Raw genomic sequence first — 17,084 nt, 5'->3', positions numbered from 1 at the left:
CACACACACACACACACACACACACACACACACACACACACTTTCTCTCTCTCTCTCTCTCAAACACACAAGTGAGCTTCTATGTGGTATCAAGGACTCTTAGAGTACATACTCTCAATAGGTGAATTAAATCACATGCTCAGTCACAGGTACCTGACTTAGCTTAATAAAAGTTCAAAGCACTAAATAATAATCTCATAATTTATTCTTTTAACTTCTTCCTTTAGTTATTTTCCTCTGAGCCCTAATCCTCAGTAGTGTGGGGGTTTTTCTGCTTAGAGTTCACCCTGCTTCAGACTCAGGTTGAGTCAGCTTCTCCTTGGGGTCTCTATGCCTCTGACTTCAGAATTACCTCCCATACCAACTTGGTTGTTATCTTCTTGTTGGCTACCTTTCCTAAAACTCTCCAAATATATATGTATATTAAGTACCCAGTGGCTGCCAAGCACTGTGCTAAGCACTGGGGGAGATAGAACATCAAGATAAGATAGGCCCCTTGGCCTCTGGAGCTTGCCATGTGATAAGATCCATACACAGATAACTCTAATATGGGATAATTGTCTTAGAGGGAATTCCAAACAGAGTGCCATGCAAGTTCCAAAGGTGAGTGATCATTACTAATGGAGGAATTCCCAGAGGAGGTTTCCTAGAAGGAACTACCATTAAGTGTGGACTCTAAAGGATAGGTAGGAATTCAGTAGGTGTTCAGTTCCAAGGCTGTTTTCCAATCTCCACAAGCTGGATTGAAACACACTCTATATTCAGTGTCTGGCTTTGCTTGTATCTCTCTTCTTTTTTTTTGTTCTTCTATCTGGCGCCATCTTTGATTCCTTCCTGTCTTCATTTCTCACTCCCTCCTTCTCTAGCCCACCATCCTTTCTTCCCATGTTGTCTCTAGAGAAGCAGTTCCAAAAGTGTAGTCTAAGAATCCCTGAGACCCTTTCAGGGGGATCCACAAGGTCAAAACTATTTTCATAATGAAAACACGTTATTTGTCTATTAAGATACTCCTTCATAGGGGCAGCTAGGTGGCACAGTGGATAGAGCTCCAGCCTTAGAGTCAAAAGGACCTGAGTTCAAATCTTGCCTCAGACACTTGACATTTACTAGCTGTGTGACCTTGGGCAAGTCACTTAACCCCGACTGCCTACCCAAAAAAAAAAAAAAGATACTCCTTCCTTTTCTAACTACATATCTGCGCAAGACCAGATTTTCTTCGTATACTTCCACCAAAAGAACATATCAACCTATCACAACGGATCGAATATAGAAACAGATAGGAGAATCCAGTTGTTTTCTCATAAACCAGATATTAAAAGAAATTTGCAAAAATGTAGGAAACAATGCCACTTTTCTCCCTAACGTTTTTATTTCGAAAAACAGTTAATTTTCATTAAAATATGTTTTGTCATGAAATGAGTTTATTATTGATATTTTGAAGGAATGAATAGGTATTTTTAATTTTTATCAGTTTTAATTTCTCTTGTTAAGTATTAATAAAAATAATACACACAAGTAAAATCTCTTTGAGGTTCTGAGTTTCTCAGCAATTTTTAAGAATGTCGAGAGGAGCAAGTTTCTCTGCTAAAGGCCTCATCTCTCAAATATATAGAGAGCTGAGTCAAATTTGTAAGAGTATAAGTCATTCCCCAACTGATAAATGATCAAAGGATTTGAACAGGCAGTTTTCAGATGAAGAAATCGAAGCTATCTATAGTCATATGAAAAATTTCTCTAATTCATTATTGATTAGAGAAATGCAAATTAAAACAACTCTGAGGTACCACCTCTCACTTATCAGATTAGTTAATATGACAGAAAAGGAAAATGACAAATGTTAGAGGGGATGTGGGAAAATTAAGGCACTAACGCACTGATTTTACAACTGTTTGAAGGAGTAGAGATGGGAGATAGAGGTAGAGATGATTTTGGCCAGATGTCAGGAGGAGGAGGGAGGAGAGATAATATACAATGAAACTGTTGTATACATTGGGATAAGATTGTGAAGGGCTTTAAAAGTTAAACTGAGGAGTTTATATTTTATCCTAAAGACCAATAGGGAAGTACTGAGGTTTATCGAGTAGGGGTAAGAAGTTGTCATATCTGCACTTAAGAAAATCATTTTATCAGTTGAGTGGAGGATACCTATAGTGGGGAAACATTTGAGGCAGGGAGACCAATTAGAAGGCCATTGCAGTTATCTAGGTAACAGATCATGAGGACCCAAACTAAGGTCGTGGCTGTGTGAGTAGAAGAAAGAGATTATTTGTAAGAGATGTTGTAAAAAATGCAAAAAGGCAGGATTTGGCAATTGATTGGTGGGGTGAGTGAGATTGAGGAGTCAAATGTGATCCTTTGGTTATAAACCCAAGAGATTGGAAGAATGGTTGTGTCTTCAACAGAAATTGGGAAGTTTCGTAGTGTTTTGGGGAAAAGATAAGTTGTTTTGGACATAATGAGTTTGAGATGTCTCTGGGATATCCACTTTAAAGAGTAATAGGTAGTTGGTTTGTAGTGCTGGAGCTCAGGAAAGCAACCGAGGCTGAATATAGAGATCCGAGGATCATTTACATAGATATAATAAAGCCATGGGAGTTGATGAGGTCATCGGAAGAGATACTGTAAGCAGAGAAGAGGGCCCAGAGGAAAGTCTGCTGGAGAAGGCCATCAGGGGGATATACAGTAGTTCACCTTGTCAAGGAAAAGGGACATCTTACTCTCAGAGAGGAAGAAAGAGTGGGAGATGATGTCAAGGGGGTTTGAAATCAAGAGAGGAGAAGGAAAGGGATAATCATGTGGAATGGTCTCAGTTTCCTTAATAAAGTGGTAGAGAAGGTCCTCAGATAAGAGAGCAGAAGGAATGGGACAAGAGAAGAGAAGGTTTGCAATAGTTTGTTTTTTTGGTTTTTGGGGGTTTTTTTGCTGCAGTGAAGACCCAGATGAAATTGAATGAAATGATTTTATAGTGTCCCCACTTAGCAGCTGCGTAATTTCTCCAGCTCTGTTCAGCAGCATGTAAATAGGAACAGAGGAAGAAGACCATGAGGCTGGGACAAAATAATTTGTAGTAATACCTTTCAGATTCATGATTGTTTTTTTCATCTTGCTCTCCCAGGCGTTGGTTCTTTCTGTTTGGTCAAAAGGAGTGGGTGGAGCAGCATAGCTGTGATTATTGAACTGTGTCGTCTTAATGGAAAGAGCATAGACTTGGAACCCAAAAGTCTGTGTTTTAATTGTGGCTCTGACCCTTACTACTGAGGTTGATCACTTTACCTTGGGACCTCAATTTCTCTGTCTATAAATTGAGGAAGTTGGAAAAGATGACCTCAAAACTTCCTTTTGGATATAAATCTTTTTTTAGGGTTATATATCTTTTATTCAATTTTATTTTATTTTCATTTCTGGATTTTCTTTGTCCCTCCCCCCTCCATTGAAAAGGCAAGAAAAACAAAATCCATTACAAATCTTGTAGTCGAATTATAGTCAAAAAACAAATTTGGATATAAATCTTGAGATCCTTTGACAGAAACAAATGTCCTTCAATTTTTTTTTTGGATCAATACATTTCAGAAATTTTGGCCATGAGAAAATTTTGATACAACAAATACTGTTTTGCTGTTGTTTTTCTTTATAATCTATTAGATTTGTAAACTTCTTTTTTTAACTTTATTATTTTGATTTATCAACAATCACTTCCATAAGCTTTTGAGTTTTAAATTTTTCTCCCCTTCCCTCCCCACCACCCTCTCCTAGGCGGCATGCAATCTGATATAGGCTGTACATATACATTCCTATTAAACATTTTCACATTAGTCATGTTGTAAGGAAGAATTAGAATCAATAGGAGGAACTACCAGAAAGAGGAAACAAAACACAATAGAAGAAAAAAAAATAGCAAACAATATACTTCGATCTGCATTCAGACTCCATAGTTCTTTCTTTGGATGTGGATAGCATTTTCCATCACGAGGCCTTTGGAGATGTCTTAGATCCTTATAATGCTGAGAAGGGTTAAGTCTGTTAATATTAGTCTTCGTACAATGTGGCTGTTACTATGTACAATGTTCTCCTGGTTATGCTCGCTTCACTCAGCATCAGACCATACATAGACTTGTAAACCTCTTGAGAGCAAGGATCCTATCTTATTCATCATTCAATCTCACTCAATACCTGGTATAATGTCTTGTGAATATTAAACACAATAAATGTTTGTTTAATTAAATTGTTAAATGTGTAATTGTGTTACCACAGGAAAGATAGCACCCAACAGCCTGAGTCCAAACTTATTTTGCATCCACAATTAGATAAGATGGTGGTCAGGTCCATGGACTGGTGGGAGCTATAATGTTAAGAATAAATTTTTTTCAATACCCTGAGAACACTGCAGTGTTTTCCCAAATACTGGAGCACTGCGTCAACTCTGCTAATTTTTCTGTCTGCAGCTGGATCGATCATTCAAATTCATGAGAGAAGCAGAAGACCAGCTTAAGGCTATTCCCCAGTTCTGTTTCCCTGATGCTAAGGATTGGGTGCCTGTGTACCAGTTTACCAGGTATGTGCTGGCATCTCCCCTGGAGGCTAGAATACAAATTAGAGATTTTTGTTCTCACCTTGTAGGAGATGAGGGTACAGAGTCAATCATGTTATAACTTCTATCAGAGGAGATACTTTGGGGTATTTCTCCATTCCTTCCCACTAAGCATTCAATAAATTACAACTTTTGTTTCCTCTGATTAGTTTATACAGTGTCATTTCTCTCTCATGTAACGGATAAAGCCCTGGGTCTGAGTCAGGAGACTTCACATATCAGCTATAATACTTAGTAGTGCTTTTTTTACCTTAGACTAGTCATTTTCTCTCTCTCAGCCTCAGTTTCCTCATCTTTAAAGTGGGGATAGTAAGACCCATTCTGTCTACCTTACAGGGTTATTGTAGAGAAAGTGCTTTGTAAGTACTATGTAAATCGTGAATGATTATAGTTCATCTAAAACCATTGCTTTACCCCATTATGTTACTTAATGATCATTTTATTATTAATGATTTGAGCTTCTGAAGAGAACCTATTAAGCTGCACATCATGAGTTTCCAAGTGAGACCTTGTTCACTGAAATTGGTCGTGTAGTCTCTCTAAGGCAGGGGCTCTACCTTTTTGCGTCTTAGACCCCTTTGGCAATCTGGTGTCTCAGAATAATATTGTTAAACGCGTAAAAGAAAATACATAGGATTACAGAGGAAACCAGTTATATTGAAATACAATTATTTTGATACCAAAAAAACAAGCTTGCAGAACCCCAGCTATAAGGTGTTTTCTGCATGAATGGAGTCAGTCAGATGTCAAGAGTTTTCCTGAGCACATAAAGTCAGGTGTAAGCAGTCAGGGACAAGAGGGTAGCTGCAGCAGACATGCATGATCTCCAAAGGGGCACAAAGCTGTCCTTGGCTCAGCCCTGCTCCCTCATTCCCCATGCCTGGGTCCATAACCATGTCTTGTTCTTCTTGTTTTCCCTGTCCTTTTTTTTTGTTTTTTGTTTTTTGTTTTTTTTGCTTTTTGGTGAGGCAGTTGGGGTTAAGTGACCTACCCAGGGTCACATCGGTAGTGTCAAGTGTCTGAGATCAGATTTGAACTCAGGTCCTCCAAGGCCAGAGCTCTATCCACTGTACCACCTAACTGCCCCTATTCCCCGTTTTCTTACTCTCTTCCTTCAACATCCTGCCCACACACCAGATATTCAACAAATGACAAGTTTGGTCCTCTTCTTAACTTAGGATCCATGAATTGGTATTTTAAAAATATTTTGAAACTATACCTCAATATAATTGGTTTCTTTTGTAATCCTATATATTTGATTCTGAAAAAGGTTCCATAGGCTTCACCAGATTGCCAAAGGTATCCACAGCACAAACAAATAGGGTAAAAAGTCCCTGATTTAAGTGGTTTTAGTGAGGATATACTTTCTCCATCATTTGGATCTTTTTATTTGGTCAAGGGAATGGAGCAGAGGATAGAGAAGAAGGAATGGGACACAGTTCTTATAACTTGCCTTGGAGTGGAGAAATCCTTAGTTATCCTGTTCTGGAAAGAGCATCTTAGACCCCACGCTAGGGGAGTTACAATAGTACAGATTAACCAGCCTATCCTTGGCATAGTTGGGATGATGAAAGAATCCCATCTCCCATCCCTCCCCAGTACTTTCCCCTCACCCTATCTGTCTCACCATGAGCTGGTTAATATACAGCTCCATATAGACGATTAGTTTTCTTTTCCTTAAAATGCATCTTTATTTTCCCAAACACAGTGAAACGTTCTCATTTGTCCTGACCGGAGAGGATGGAAGTAGAAGGTTCGGGTACTGCCGCAGGCTTCTGGTAACTACTTGTTCTCCTTTGGTCACCAGGAAGGCAAGAGCCACTGTAGGGTTTTATCTGTCACTTGCTCTGACAAATGAGAGGGTGTAGGATCTCCCTACTGGTCACTTGAGGGCAACAAAGAACCAAAGAAAACTTGATGCCTCGCCTATGATGATAGCTAGGCATGGTGTCAGGGCTCTGCTTCAAGGCAATTACAAAAATACTCTCTCCAGGTCTAACCTAATAATACCATGAATGGATGAAAAAATATTCTTCAGTGCTTCCTGTGTGCCATTCACTGTGCTATGCTCTGAGGACAGAAAGAAAAAAAGACAAGTCCCTGCCCTCACAGAGCTCACATCCTAATGGATGACAATACCCATGGGAAGTTTCAGCTGCAAGCAAACTGTTGCATAGCTTCATTTAGGCTGTATCCTGGAAGGGATGTTCGTAATGGACGGATGAGGACATGTGCTATGCTCAATTCCTTCATTCAGTGGACAAATGTATGAGGTGTGACCCTAAGGCAAGGTGACTTTAAAGCAGTGTTTGAGAGAATTTTCATCTGAATAAGGATTATCCCCTTCAAAGGGGTCACCCTTGCTCCACCAAGCTGCCATTATTCAAAACATTCTGTAACTCTTCTTTTGGGGATTCCCTTATTTAGAATATGAAGCACATTCTTAGAAATATACTGTCAGTGTTCAGAAGCTTTCATCTCAGGGATAACTAGGTGTTGTAGTGGGCAGAGAGCTGGGTTAGGAGTTAGGAAGACCTGAGTTCAAATTCTGTATCAGATTATTACTATTATTATAATAATTATTATAATATTGTAGTGTTATAATATATTCATATATATTACCGGCCACATGACCTCATTTTGTGACCCTTGTTAACCTCTCGAGAGAGTAAGTGGTGAGTAAGATACATGGAGGGGCACCTGATGGTACAGTGGATAGAGTCTGGAAGACTCCTCTTCCTGAGTTCAAATCTAGTCTCAGATACTAGCTGTGTGACCTTGGGCAAATGACTTAACCCTATTTGCCTCGTTTCCTCATCTGTAAAATGTGCTGGAGAAGGAAATGGCAATCCATTCCAGTACTTTTGCCAAGAAACCCCAAATGAGGTCACAAAGAGTTGGACACAACTGAAAAGCAGCTGAACAACGAAAGAGAGATGGTAAAGAAGATTACTCCAAGTTGCTTTGACCATTAAAAAGAAATATTTCCTCCTCTGTAAAATGAGAATAATAACTGCATCTGCTTCACGGGATTATGATGTAGGTAAAATGAAGTACTTTTCATTTCAGTACTTAAAATGCTCTATTAGTGTTTTAGTTTAGTACTACTACTACTACTACTACTACTACTACTACTATTATCCTTTGAAGATGAATTTAATTTTTTAGGAAATTCTTAAAAGTCATTTCTAGTCAAATTTGGTGGATAAGGTGCTTGACCAGCTGCATAATATTTATTCGAGTCAAAGCATGAGGCATGCTTACAAAGTAATGAGACTGTTGGGTTTTGGGAGGGGTTTTTTTTGGGGGGGGAGGTAGAGCTGGTCTGGTTCATAAACTGTACCTGAAAGAATTCCAAATGAAGAGTTCAAAAGACGTTTTGAATAATGGTGACCTTTCTTGTTGAAATAATTATATAGCTTCTCAAGAAGATTACTTTGAAGGGGATGACACTCATTTGTATATATAAATTCTGGTGTTTGAATAAAACAAATCAGTATCGCTAGCTTGTGGTCATATCTAGTATATAGAATTTTTCTTCTATCACAGAGCTATATTTGGAAGATATTACAAGTTTACATTTGGATAGGAGGTAGGACAATATGGGATCCCTCTTGTAATTTTCCCAGTATAAAGAAATTTCTAGTTTCTCCCTGGATATAGTAGAATATTAGAATCCACCCTACCTTGTTGGTAATTTCTCTGAGGAATTTCTTTGTGTTTCTTTCCTAAAAGCCTGGTGGCAAAGGGAAACGACTCCCTGAAGTTTACTGCATTGTGAGCCGCCTAGGATGCTTCAACCTCTTTTCAAAGGTAAGCACTCAAGCTATAGGAAGTTGGTGAGAAAGGGAGAGAGTTTGGGATAATTATATACCATTCTTGGATAGGAGATTGGAAGGAATGCCCTCCTTTTCTTTGTGGATTAAATCCTTTACACATTTTTAATGGCACAGTTACCTAAGATGATTCTCTTGATCATCTTCCATACCTACCACTTACTAACTGTCTGACCTTAGGAACTCAGCTAACCTCTCTGAGTCTCTGTTTCTTTACCAGCAAATGCAGATAATAGTACTTAGATTCGGGGCAGCTAGGTGGTGCAGTGAATAGAGAACCAGACTTGGAGTCAGAAGGACCTGAGTTCAAATCTGGCCTCGGACACATAATACTCACTAGCTGTGTGACCCTGGGCAAGTCACTTAACCCAAATTGCCTCACCAAAAATAATAATAATAATACTTAGACTCGCAGAGTTGACTTGAAGATCCAGTGAGGTCATATGTGTAAAATATAATGGCAGCTAGGTAGACTAGAGGGCTGACCCAGGAACACGGAAGACATGAGTTCAAATTTTCCTACTTATCAGCTATGTGACCATGGATAGACAAATCCTTCCTCAACCTCAGTTTCTTCCTCTGTAAAATGGAGATGGTGATAGCCCCTTCTGCATAAGGTTATTGGAAAGACTAAATGAGATGATCTGTGTGAACTCTGAAGTGTTATATAAATGCTAACCATTCTTCTTCTTCTTAACCATAGAACTTTATAATATGCAAAAGTTTGTTGTTGTTGCTGTTGCTGCTTCTACTGTTGTTATCCTCTCCCACACTCTCTTCTGTTCAGTCCTCCTTGATTCTGGAAGTAATTAGAGATCAGAGTTATGGGGGGTGGGCAGGGATGGAGAGGAGGTAAGGATGCTCAGGATAATTGGGGTTGGAGAGGTGACTCTCCCAACCTCGGTCCTTTTCTTTCATTCTTTGAGCGCTGACTTTTTCATACCCAAGGTATTCTTTTCATTATCATTATTATGATAATGTAGGGAGATAGACAGCCAGTTCTTCCTAATGCTTGATGTACTCATCTAAGGTTTATTTCTTCAGTGAGCACATAAAGTCTACCAATATCTTCACAAAGATATCACTTCTCTGGCAAGTGGGCCAGAGATGGTGAATGGGCTCATGAAAGAAAGGGAAGGGAACAATCATTTATTAAGTGCCTACTATGTGTCAGGTCCTGTTCTAAGTGCTTTATAGATATTATCTCACCTTAAGAGCATGAGATTTTTCACATTGGGGTGGTGCCACGTTATGTCCAGTACATTTCCTATCTCTAATAAAAACCAAAGGAATGTATGCCATGGTAAAGGCATCGTCATCCATTATGATAACCTCAAAAGGTGAGGCATAAATTCAAGAATTTCTAATTTTCTTTAGGTTTATATAGATCTGAGGTTAATTAATATATTTAAACCTTTCTTGTACTTATTGATATTTTTGAGTATGTACCATCTATGATGATAATTCAGTACAACAAACACTTAAGTACCAATTATGCATAAGGTACTGTGCTTTGAGTTAGAGTAGAGAACTGTCACGTAGAAGGATTAAGACTGCTCTTCCAGGAGGATAGAACTAGAACCATAGGACCAATATATGTGAGATACAGGAAGTCAAGTTGTGGTTTAAATGTAAGGACTTCCTAAGAGGCAGTAAAATAATTAAAGATGATTTGTTAATTTGTCACTGAAAGTCTTAGGAGAGATAGCACAAAAACCCTGTGAGGTGGATAAAATAAATGGTTAAATTTTTTACTTATATTCTTATTTTGGATGAAAATCCCGATGAGAATTTACATATATGCATGCATACATGCATATATATGTATATGTGTGTATGTATACACACATGTATATACATACACATATGCCTATATAATGTGTGTGTGTTTGTATATGTAATACTATATAATATATATTACATGTATATTTACATATTGATAGTACTATAATATATATATAGTTACATATTACATCTAATTCCAGAGTCAGTATTCTAGAGCCATTGGAAATTTTTGATCAGGAGAATGACATAGTCAGGCCTGTATCTTAGAAATATTAATTTGAGGGGCAGCTAGGTATCACAATGGATAGAGTACAGGTCCTGAAGTCAGGAGGACCTGAGTTCAAATCCGGCCTCAGACCAGACACTTGACAGTTACTACGTGTGTGACCCTGGACAAGTCACTTAACCCCAATTGCCAAAAAAAATATTAATTTGGCAGCTTTGTAGAGGCAAGAGAGCTTTGTAAAGCAGAGTGAACAACTAGGAGACTATTGTAAAAGTACAGGCAAGCGGGATGAAGGCCTGAACTAGCTGTGCTCACTTCACTCTGCATCATTTACACAGGTCTTCCCAGGTTTCTCTGAAACTCCCCCATTCATCATTTCTCACAGCACAAGAGTAGCCCAAGGCCTTCATAACCATAACTTGTTCATTCCTCAACTAATGAGCCCCACCTCGGTTTCCAGGAGCTCAGCTCTCACAGAAGAAGCACCTCAGGTGGAACGTAGAGCTTACCGATGCATAAGAAGAGCAGACACTTGGGGGCCTCAGGCTCTCTACCACTCCTACCTGTGCCCCACTGCTTTCTTCCTTCCTCCACTTTCTGTGACTCTTTGTATCAGCAAAATTTTATGCAGGGCTGCTCTCCCTTCCATTCGTTACTGCTCCTAAGTATAAACGCACTGGCTGCCGACAAGCTGCCTGGAGCCAGACGTGTTCTCTCTGCATGGATGGCCACATCTGTGCCCTTGCTCCCCCTCTCCCTTCTTCCAGTTCTTCTTTCCCACAGTGCTAACATCTTACATAAAGAGAGCAAACTCTCTGCAGGGGTCAGGGGAGATTTTAGGGGACGCTCAAAGAAGTTATAGTTGGAAGCAACCTCAGGAGCCACCAGTCCCACTCATATTGGAGGATAATCCTTTTTGTTGTAGTGAAATCCATAGCCTTTACCTCATTGTTTTCAATTCTGAATATATGCAAACCAACAGTCATTGATTAAAAAAAAAAAACTTTATCAAAAGACAAAAATAAAATTGTGTATAGGACAGAAAAAAAGAATACACATTTATTAAGCACCTACTGTGTGCCAGGCACTATATTGGGTCCTGGGAATACAAAGATAAAAACAAAATAATCTGTGCCCTTGAGCTTGTGTTTTCTCCTTGGAAATAACACGTATCTATATAAATCAAGTAAAAATATATACAAAGTAATGTAGCAGGGGTGGGAGAAGGACCAGCAGATGGAGGGATCAGGAGAGTTTTCATGGAGGAGATGACACTGGAGCTGAGCTTTGAAAGGAGCTTTGGATTCTCCTGTAAATATCTTGTTATGGGTACTTTCTTCTTATCAATGTGGAATCTCTGAGTCAGTGGGTATGGACATTTTAGTTCCTTTTTTTTACATAATGCCAAATTGCTTTCCAATGGTTATACTAATTCACAGTTACACTAATAATGCACCAGTGGGCCTATCTTCTCATAACTGCCTCAACATTGACCATCGCCATCTTGTGTCATCTTTGTCAGTTTTCAGGGTGTGAGATGAAATGAAACATTAGGGTTATTTTAATTTGCCTTTCTCTTATTATTAGTGATTTGCAGTATTCTTTCATATGGTTAGTTGCAAATAATTTACAATTCTGGAGTTAGGGATTCTGAGAGGCAAAAGTGTAGAGGGAAAGCATTCTAGGTATGGAGGCAATGCCATCTAGGGTAAGATGAATACCCAGTAGACCAGGTTATGACTTGAACATAAGAATACCAAAAAGGGAAGTAATGTGCAATGTGGCTAGAGGGATAGGTTAAAGCCATATCGGGAAAGACTTGAAATACTAAACAAAGGAGTTTACCTTTTATCCTAGAAATACTAGAGAGCCTCTGGAGCTTTTTGAGTGGGGGAGTGACGTGGTCAGAACTGTGCGTTAGCAGCTGTGTGGAGGATGGATTGGAGAGGGGAGAGGCTTGAAGCAGGGAGGCCAGTTAAACTATCTCAGTAGTTCAGGTGAGAGGTGATAAGGACCTGGCCAAGGGCAGTGACAAATGAAGAGAGTTATTATGTAGTTAGAATTGACTGGCCACACAGCAAGGGGCTGCTTGGATATGGAAATGAGGGAGATAGAAGGAGGAGGAGGATACACAACTTTCTTAATATTTTAATGCTTGTAACTCATCACAATAACAAAAACTTGTTCATTTCTGCTCCTCTCATTGGATATCCTTTCTTTCAAATGGATTTGTTTCCAAATGAAAACAATGCTACTAGTCTGAAAGTTTCCGTTTGTTCCAGGCTTGGTCATTAAAATTGAGAGAGCTCTAGTTTAAGACAAGTTGAGTCAGATTTCAAGTATGGCCTGTAATTCACACCCGAGTTCTAGTCTTCAACATCACCCCTAGAGCAAAGAGGAGTCATGTTGAATCATTCTTGGGAAATACCCATTTTGCAGCTTGCAAAAGTTTAGGAAGAATAATTCAGTAATTTCCTGAAGGCTGGTACAGCAAAGTCCATGGCCACCATCCAGTAACAGTTTGAAGAATGATTATAACATGAAGATAAGCACCAGCCAGGTGATGACATAGGGCAAGGCAGTCTGAACCTTTTTGGTTCAACATTTCAAGTGATTTAAAGATTTTAAGTGATTTTTAAAATTAGTATTGAATTTACCACAGCTTATTTTGAACAGTATAAAGCTTAATTCAGTTAGGTATTTATGTATTGAATATGTGGCTATATATCCAATATTTATACAAAAGATGTATATATTCTACATGATTATATACAGAATATGGAAGAGACACTATGTATATATATAAAACATATATAGTCCATATTCTACATGATACATAGAATATATAATCTATATCTAGATTATATATGTATACTGTGTATGTGATGTATGTGTATACTAAATACAGAATATGTACTTAGTATATGATCTTATATATACTCTATAGACTACACTTATGTAGTCTGTACATACCTATATGATGTATATAGAGTGTATACTATGTATAGCATATAGATATAGAATATATACATGGTATATATTCCATTTTGTATAATATAGTATACATACTATGCAATACATAGTATATATTTTATGATATCTAGAATATGAAATACATGTATACATTCCATATATTCTATATGTATATTCTATATGTCATATAGAATATAAAATATTTATTTATAATGATAGGTCCAGGAATTTGTGCTGCTTCTAAGTTGCATTTTAGAGGTGAAATCTGGGGCCTTAGTAAAATGCTTAATAAACATGTGTTGAATGAAATTAAATTGAATGGAAGCTCTTGGAACATCAAGTAGGGACCAAGAGACCATAGTAGGCATTTGACTTTATGAGGATTACACAATGGAACTCATGACTAATCTAATGTGATGTAACTGCTTGATCAAGGTAGGTTGTGGTTGGCACCTTTGCAGAGCTGTAATTAGGAATTCTTGTAACTGGAGCAAATTCAGTTGATGGGGAGGGGAGAAGAATAAAGTCCACTCCCCAGTCAATTAGACACAGTCATTTTGGGAGAGGTGTCACCCAGTTCCCTAGAGAGTCCAGGCTGGAAGCTGGTCATGGGCCATGATGTTTAGGGACCTCAGGGCAAAGAATAGCTGACATGAGGATGAAATAATCATCCTACCCAAAGTATGGCTCTGCCTCCTAGCATTTCTGTACTCTACCTTTCCTAACAGTTGTGCTTGATTTTTCTCCCTTACAGATCTTGGATGAGGTAGAAAAACGTCGGGGCATCTCCCCTGCCCTGGTACAGCCGCTCATGAGAAGCGTCATGGAAGCCCCTTTCCCAGCTCTGGGCAAAACCATCACTGTCAAGAACTTCTTGCCAGGCTCTGGAACTGAAGTGAGTGACTGGACTCCTCTTGTTCTTGGAACAAGGGGAGGCCCCAGCTGCCAAAAACAGTTAGATGAGAACTAATGATCAATAGGGAGCAAAATACCAGTCTTTCTCTCATTGGATTCCCAAGACTCATACAAGGCGCTCCCACTTATTAGGATCACTTATTTAATCGGTCTAACAGTAAACATTTATTAAGCACCAGCTTTGTGCCAGGCACTGTGCTAAGTGCTGGGGATACAAAAAGAGGCAAAAAACAGTCCCTGCCCTCAAAGAGCTCACAATCTAATGGAGGAGACAACACATAAACAAATGTGTACAAACAAGCTATATACAGGATAAATAGGAAATAATTAATAGAGGGAAGGCACTGGAATCGAGATGGCTTGGGGAAGGCGTCCTGGAGAAGGTGGGATTTTAATTGGAACTTAAAGGAAGCCAGGGAAGTCAGTAGTTGGAGCAGAGGAAGGAGAGTGTTCCAGGTGTGGGGGATAGCCAGAGAGAATGCTGGGAGCCTAGAGACAAAATGGTCTTGTTTGTGGAATGGCCAGGAGGCCAGAGGGACAGGATCAAAGTACTCTTCCTGTGAGGGAATAAGGTGTAAGAAAACTGGAAAGGTGGGAGGAGGCTAGGTCACGAGGAGCTTTGAAAGCCAGAACATTTTGTATTTGATCATGGAGGTGATAGGGAGCCACTGGAGATTATTGAGGCGGGGAGGGGGGACATGATCAGACCTGCATTTTAGGAAAAATCACACTAATGGCAGAATGGAGGATGGATGGGAATGGGGAGAGACTTGAGGCAGGCAGACCCACCAGCAGGCTACTGCAGTCATCAAAGCCTGAGGTGTGATGAGGACCTGCACCAGAATGGTGGCAGTGTCAGAGGAGAGAAGGGGGCTTATTCGAGAGATGCTGAAAAGGTGAAATCAACAGGCCTTGGGAACAGATTGACTGGGGATAAAAGTCCAAGATAACTCCTAAGTTTCAAGTCTTAGGGACTGGGAAACTTACTACGTGCCAGGCTCTGGTCATATAAAGAAAAAAAAGAAGGCAGAAGTAGAGTGAGAATCTAATCTATCCCATCTAGAATTATACCCCTGATATAAAACCTTGGGAGGGAGGGTTATAGATGTCCATGGCAATTTTCTTGCCAGGGTCATAACCCCAACCCTCAGCAGACATTGGTCCTTTATTTAAACTAATGTTCTGGGCAGCTGGGTGGCGCAGTGGATAGAGCTCCAGCCTTGGAGTCAGGAGGACCTGAGTTCAAATCTGGCATCAGACACATGACACATACTAGCTGTGTGACCCTGGGCAAGTCTAACCCTGATTGCCTCTCCAAAAAGGCAAAAAAAAAAAAAGAAAACCAACAGTAAACTAATGTTCTGACACAAGCTGTGGCCCTGGGTAATGAAGACATGAATAATTCCAGAATTCAGAGGTAGATTGAGCTAGGTAGGTAGGACCTTAGAGGTCATCCAGGAAACCCCATTTTTTATAGATGCCCAAAGACTTACGACTAATTAGCCAGATCTGAACCCAGGTGTTTATATTTCCAGTACGCATTCTTTTCCACTACATCATTCTGTCTCCTTGATGCTCTAGTACTCCTTTCCCTGACATCTCATGGGCCTGAAAATCTAAAGACCTAGGTTCCGGTCTCAGCTCTGCTATTAACTAGCAGAATGACCTTGGTTAAGTCAGAGTTCCCCTGTAGGCTTCGGTTTCTTCCTCTGCCAAGTCTTATGCTAAGTGGAGCCCTCACCACTGGACTCGTTCCTCTGGCAGGTGATTGAACTGTGTCGGCCCCTCGACTCCAGGCTTGAGCACGTCGATTTTGAGTCTCTCTTCTCATCTCTCAGCATCAGGCACCTGGTCTGTGTCTTTGCTTCCCTACTGTTGGAGAGGAGGGTCATCTTTATTGCGGATAAGCTCAGGTACACACCTTACCCTTTTATGTCATGTTCCACTTTGTGGTGGTGATAATCACTCATATAATGCCATAAGGTTTATGAAGCACTTTCTCGATCACAACCTCCACAATAAATAGCATCTGACTGCTGTCCAACCAAGTGCCCCTACTGTCTCCTCTATCTCCTTGAGAAAAAAAATAAGAGCCTAAGAACAAAACGGTCACTCTAAGATCCCACCTAACTTAATCCTTAATTTTCACATCCAGGAGTGAGGCGTGAAGAGAGAAAAGGAAAAGAGAATGAATAAGAAAAGGAAGGAAAAATAAAAAGATTGGAAAAGAAAGGGAACATAAAGGAGGTAAAAGAAAGAGGTGTATGTGTTATGGAAAGCATTGAGAAGAGAATGAAGGGGAGACAGGGTTGGAGAGGAGGAAGCCCATTGGACCGGACTCGACATCCAGGATCCTGGATACTGGTCCTGGTCCTGCCACCAGGATGCCACAAGTCAAAGCAGAGCTGGGAAAAAAAACCACTGATATGAAACTGAGTCAGCCCAAAATTCCTGGAAGGAAACAGTATTTATAGTTTTCAAATATTAGAATTTTTAAATATATCCTTTTACTTTGGATCTGAGGCCAGACAGGGAACCTAGTATAGGTATTGACTAAAATGACTAAAATCATGATCATAAATCATGAAATCACAATCAGTTTATAGGGAGCAATCCTGATGACTCTTGAATCCATAAATTGTGGGAAGGGACATGTAACCTGCAGGATTCAGAGTAAGGATTTTAGGCTAAGGAATGCAGGTGAGTAGGTAGAGGCAATATCTAGCCTGGAAAATGTGGTTGGATGGAGGGAGAAATAGAC

At 39.6% G+C, this 17,084-nt stretch overlaps 1 protein-coding gene across 2 annotated transcripts in view; it reads left to right on the top strand.

The window, feature by feature from the left end:
* DENND2A (DENN domain containing 2A) overlaps positions 1–17,084 on the top strand; it is a 117,989-nt gene that overhangs the window by 74,752 nt on the left and 26,153 nt on the right. For both annotated transcript variants that reach the window (XM_027842334.1, XM_027842335.1), the window contains 5 exons: positions 4,443–4,552; positions 6,297–6,366; positions 8,324–8,401; positions 14,163–14,303; positions 16,088–16,236. In XM_027842334.1, the coding sequence (XP_027698135.1) occupies positions 4,443–4,552; positions 6,297–6,366; positions 8,324–8,401; positions 14,163–14,303; positions 16,088–16,236 (548 nt within the window). The remainder of the gene's footprint in view (positions 1–4,442; positions 4,553–6,296; positions 6,367–8,323; positions 8,402–14,162; positions 14,304–16,087; positions 16,237–17,084) is intronic.

Source organism: Vombatus ursinus, unplaced genomic scaffold (genome assembly GCF_900497805.2).
Source record: "Vombatus ursinus unplaced genomic scaffold, bare-nosed wombat genome assembly UNPS02014870.1, whole genome shotgun sequence".
In the NCBI taxonomy this organism is placed as follows: Eukaryota; Metazoa; Chordata; class Mammalia; order Diprotodontia; family Vombatidae; genus Vombatus; species Vombatus ursinus.
This window is presented reverse-complemented; position numbering and strand designations above follow the sequence as displayed.